The 5457-nt window shown below is 41.8% G+C and overlaps 1 protein-coding gene across 1 annotated transcript; it reads left to right on the top strand.

Moving 5' to 3' along the window:
- Positions 1–1302: 1302 nt before the first annotated feature.
- Positions 1303–4130, top strand: LOC143264159 (uncharacterized). The gene is made up of 2 exons (XM_076530019.1): positions 1303–2037; positions 2147–4130. The coding sequence occupies exons 1-2, from the start codon at positions 1697–1699 to the stop codon at positions 2247–2249; spliced, it is 444 nt and encodes a 147-aa protein (XP_076386134.1). The 5' UTR covers positions 1303–1696; the 3' UTR covers positions 2250–4130.
- The last annotated feature ends 1327 nt before the right edge of the window (positions 4131–5457 follow it).

Raw genomic sequence — 5457 nt, 5'->3', positions numbered from 1 at the left:
CCGTTTTTAGAATAGGGTTCGCGTTGAAAGATTTCAAGCCAAGAGGAAGGATAGCAATTCAGCCAATGACACACTCGTTGAAATCTGATACACACGAAATTTATTAAATTTTGGTATTGAATATGGGTGGTTTATAAATTCTTTGTTTTTATGCCCCGAGCGCTTGAATGTGGCCCCGCGATACTAACGGCGAAATTCTTCAAAAAGCAAATCCGCTGATGGGAGATTGCGATATCCGCTTTAGACTTGATTTCTGTTATTATTACTCCGGAAAGTTTACAAAAACGATTTTGGAATTCGCTAGCTACCGATGTTTATACCCAGACGAGCGTTCGTCACCTCGCGTGGTAAATATATATTCGGCCTTGACAAGGCCGCGGCAAGTGACACGCGAGATAAAAACCCCTTTTTTTTTTTGACTTTAACACTTTGTTTGGAAGTTATTCTAGCTAGGATGCTGGTGCTCAACTTGCGGCGCACTATCGTTAGACTACGCTCTTTAGAGCGTGTGACACGGGAATGTTCAAAATATGATCAGTGGGTTTTTTAGCCACTCAATCACATTTGACATTGGCCACGCTACTGTGGCTATGAGCTAACAGTAAGAGAAGGAATGCACACTCGAGAATTGTGTGGGTTCCGGCCCCTCTGTAACTCACAACACGCAAGGGTAACGATAGCTCCAAATCCTCAATTCTGGTTCCGAGTCACGCCAAAAAGAACTTCCAAATTGCAGTAAACTGCCCGAGCTCAGGAGAGAGTGAATAATGAACCTGAGGGTTTCTGGGGCCTGAAGGCTTCGTTATCACCCCTGGCTTTGCTCGTTTGTAATTCGTCTATACGTAAGATGGGAGAGGCACTCGTCTGAGCGAGCGGATCTCGTTTCTCCGATTTTCAAATTTACAATAACTTGGAAGTTTCCTGTCTATTAGAGTTATCACGTTACCTACTTCGCACTTCAAATTGCATTAAAATGCCTAAGCTCAGGAATGGATGAAAAACGAGTTTTTGGGATCTAGGGCCTCAAACACGTTATCACCATTGGCTTCACTCGTACGACATTCGCGAGTACTCGAGATGAGAGAGGCACCTTTTAGAAATAAGTGAGTCTCGGTTCTCGGATCTTCGAATGTACGTAAATCTGGAGTGGCTTCCTAATTGACTCTGATCCCCCGGTTGCAAAATCTCCGATTTTCCAAATCGCGGGAATAACGCGTAACCGTGCCGTGATACAGTTTGGATCAACGACTCCTCAGTTTGAGGCGCGAACAATAACTGCGAGCACCAGCCGTTTTACTGCGTGTTCGATAGTCAGTTTGACTCAAGCTATGTTCCGTTTTTCGCTAGGCGGACCCCCTTGTTAGGATTACGAGTGACCTAGAAGCCGATAGAGATCAGAGTGACGATCGATCTCACGGCTTGCGGGTCGATCGCTCACCTGTTACCTGGAGGGGATCACACGCATGCGCTATTTGGACGCGTGACGAAATAGTTTGCCTAATTGCTCTCTACCCCACACCGCAATCCGCGAACTATGAATCGCTAATATGTGAGCGTGCCTTGTACGGTTACAGTGGATACCCACGAATTGCATGAATTCTGCAACGCAACTAAACGTATTTATACGGCCGTCGCGCAACACAGAGTGCCCAAACGTCGAATTGCCAAAACCACAGCTCATATTGTTAAAACCAAGATGGCCCTCATTAAGACGATCAGCATTCCATGGCTGGAATTTACCTGTCACGATAACTGTGTGAACTCCAGCATTGTTTTGACCTGCATCCGTAAGTACGCTTCCCAGCAGAAACCTTTTATCGCTCACCGGATATCTGCCGTTCAGACCAATGTTTCCGTGGAACACTGGCGAAACATCAACTCCACTATGAATCCAGTAGATTTTGCTACCAGAGGCATCATCCGAATGAACTTGAGGCACTCTGATCTTTGGCAGCACGGACCGTCGCATCGCGGTTTCAAAGCCCTCAAAAACTTCGGTCGTCCCAGGTTCCACAGCCTGCTGAAGAAGCCGAGGCGGTAAGACAACAAACATGTGTTAACATCGTAGTCTACACTCTAAATAAGTTGTTATCGAGAGATTATCTTTTCTCTTGTGACTGGTGTCTGTTATCGCATGCTGTTTCAGATTTGTACTAAATACACACGACGGCGATCCTGCCACGCTGGACATATCAGAATCTCTGAACGATCATTTGCACTGCGGGTACTGTTGCAGATATCCCAGATGACGCACTTCAAGCCAGAGCTCTACCTGCTCCAGAAAAAAGGAGATCTTCGCAAGATTTTACTGTTGAACTCAGTAACGTTCATCATGAATAAGCATCTCCTATAGGGATCTCCTATAGGGAGGAGCATCCGGTGAACATTGCTGGAACCTGCATACTAGGAAGATTCTTGGTTCTGAATGCTTACCTGCAATCTCTTTACAGTGGTCCACAGCTTACTAGCATCATCCTCGTCCGGAAACATTGGATTCGATGTCGGTGACTGTGTCCGATATCGGCGCTTCTCTGACCAGCTTGACAGTCAGCTGATGGGCCAACTTTCAGCGCAACGTACATCTCAACCGTTCCTTCCAGATATCAAGGGTTGTTTACGCAAGACTTATCATGCTCCGCACGGAGCCAGGTCGTGGCTACAATGTTTACAAAGGATACATAGTGTTTTTCGTCTGTCTTGAGACAAAGGCGATTCATGGCAGCAGTATTTGATCTAATGGCATTTCATTGTTGCATTCCGTCGCTTCGTCGGTCGCCGAGGATACTGCACAGCCCTATTCAGCGACAATAACACAGTATTCCATGGCACAGATCGTGAATTATGCACGATGTTTAATCAAGCATCCGACTTTTACAAGGATATTGCTCGATCCCTGGCCGCAGACGACACCTACTAACAGTTTATTATGTAGGCCTGAGGGAAGCAGGGACTAATCAGCTAAGAATCATCTTAGATGAGACATCGGAGATACCAGACTCACCTTTCAGGATGTCTCTACGCTTCTTTGAAACTTTGCTAAAATCGTTGCGTAATTGCGCCACTGTGTTTTGCATCTACGATAATTACCGTAATATACAAGATGTCTCGTAACTAGTGTTACTCCCTGTTCCATGCAACGGTACATCTGGGTGAGGTTTTCGAAAGTTTATTTATGATCGGACCGTTAGGCAGCCGTTTTTGAGCCAAACATTTCAAGTTTTTTCCAGTTATTAATTTTACTGCACGTTCTTGTCATAAGTTTAGAATTAATTTTCGCTTCATCCTCAACGGCCACTTCTGGATCATAAACGCAATTTTTTCCGAAAGGTACTTTGGAAACGGTCGTGTACAGATCGAACGATAATTTATGATCGCCAAATGTAACTAGAAGGAACAATCGTGGCATTGCCGGACGCTCGGGCTCGACCACCTCATCGGGTTCTCCGCCTTTCCTAGACGAAAACGCTCTAAGAGAGCTATGAAGGGCGGGCATAATCTTCAAGAGGCACGCTGATTGGAATTTCACAAAAAACGGAAAAGCCAAATAATGTACGACCTCTGGCTCCATCGTCGACGTGGAAGTCAAGACGACAGCGAGTCGTCATATTCGTAATCAAACACTCGAAAGAAACGTCACAAAATTTCAATCGTTATTCCAATCGTATATGGATATTATTTCAATCGTATCATCGTTATCGGACGCACTTTGTTCAAAAAATTCTTAATCGCTGTACGATCGTTGCGATCAAGACAACCTCTCCCCAACGTTTGGGAGAAATTGAATAATTATTTGTAAAGCAAAGTTTTGCAAGCAAATAGCGTTACGGTTCGTTATTTTTTTTTCATGACGCAGTAGTGACACCGCTTGACACGTTATACACCCCCAAAAATGGGGCTTGAAGCTTCATTTTCGAATTACTAAGAAAAAACATGGACCAATTAGAGTGCGAGGATTACGCGCCCCCAGACGCGAGAGCGCTAGCTTCGAACCTAGTGGCTGAGCGCAAACATGATCAAGCGCCTACGCATCGGAGCAGTCAAAACGTTTAATAAGAAGCCCTTATATTAAATTTCAGTTAAATAATGAACAGAAGAGTTGCAAATAATGTTCACTTATTCGTTTACCATGAGTATGGAACAAAATTAGTTTGTGTAATTAACAGAAGTCGAGCAAATTAAATTTCTGTAATTTTAAAGTTACATAAAACCTATAAACTATTATCCTCGTACCTAGGCCGCTCATTCGTAATTGTAATTATTTGATTGTAATTATTCGTACAAATAATACGCAACCGACAATAGCTGATATCGCAACCGATTCACTTCGCTATCACTTTTTATTATCACTGTTCACTGTAATATTTTGTTGTCCTTCGTCTAATGTGTGGTTACCTACATGCAATATCTAAAAGAATTTGGAGTGAAGGATTTACAAACGATTGCCAAATTTAACCAGTTGCGATTGAGCATAAGAGCATTCCGATCATGCAATAGTAAACTCTCCGCAAAATTCCAAGTGTATGTAAGAATAGAATTTCCTTTTGCTGTATCCAAGTAAAAGAATGCTTATTATCATTATTTTTAAATTATTTTGTAAAATCAATTTCACAGAAGTTAAATATATTTCTCTGCAGTTTCCAAAAAGATTCGTTCTCACATTAACTGCCCATTTGAGGGACCTACACTATTTGTAAGGCACCCTGTATAACAGTCTATAGATACTTGTGCGAGTATAGGTTTGTCTGCTCAGTGACAGAGAATATTCCAAAATTTGTGTACATGACAGCAGTCAGTAAAGTTAATAGCTCAGTTGCAGAAGCATTAGCTAGTGCAATTGAAATTGATACGTTACTGATTGCTTGTAGTTTCGATTGTTTCACGACTAGTCCACTTGTTAGTTTAGAGCACTTTTAAACTTGTAGTGTGTCTTACATGCTGCTTCGTTATAACATGATGAAATTGTGTACAGTGGGGCAGAAAGATTAATTTTGACCTTATAACTTGGCTTTTTTACAGTAAAATAATTCATCGAATTCACATTCGATTTACTTTAGGTTAACACGTTCCGTGCCACGTGTACCACCGGTGGTACACGGTAAACTTGATCGTCAGGCCACGTGTACCACCGGTGGTACACGCAGTCATATTTATTCAATGCGCTGAAAACATATATTTTATTACAAATATAATTCTGTAAACTATATTTCTACCTAAAAAATGAAGCATTATACAAGATGCAGTATAGAACAAAAGAAAAAAAGAATTACTTATGTATTGAAGATGTAATGAAATATTGTGTGATAATACATTAATCTTTAATCAAAATATCAAATGGCCTGAACGACAAGTCAGGCAAAAATGGCTTGGCATGGAACGTGTTAATTAAAAAACAGTTTGCTAGATATTAATTTACTAACTTATAATTTGAACATCTTATTTTCTACTAAAAAATTACAT

Source organism: Megachile rotundata, chromosome 3 (assembly GCF_050947335.1).
Source record: "Megachile rotundata isolate GNS110a chromosome 3, iyMegRotu1, whole genome shotgun sequence".
Taxonomy (NCBI): Eukaryota; Metazoa; Arthropoda; class Insecta; order Hymenoptera; family Megachilidae; genus Megachile; species Megachile rotundata.
This window is presented reverse-complemented; position numbering and strand designations above follow the sequence as displayed.

Coding starts and splice junctions, on each gene's coding strand:
- LOC143264159 (XM_076530019.1), top strand. CDS start 1,697: ATGGCCCTCATTAAGACGATCAGCATTCCATGGCTGGAATTTACCTGT. Junction 2,038..2,146: donor CTGCTGAAGAAGCCGAGGCG/GTAAGACAACAA, acceptor ATGCTGTTTCAG/ATTTGTACTAAATACACACG.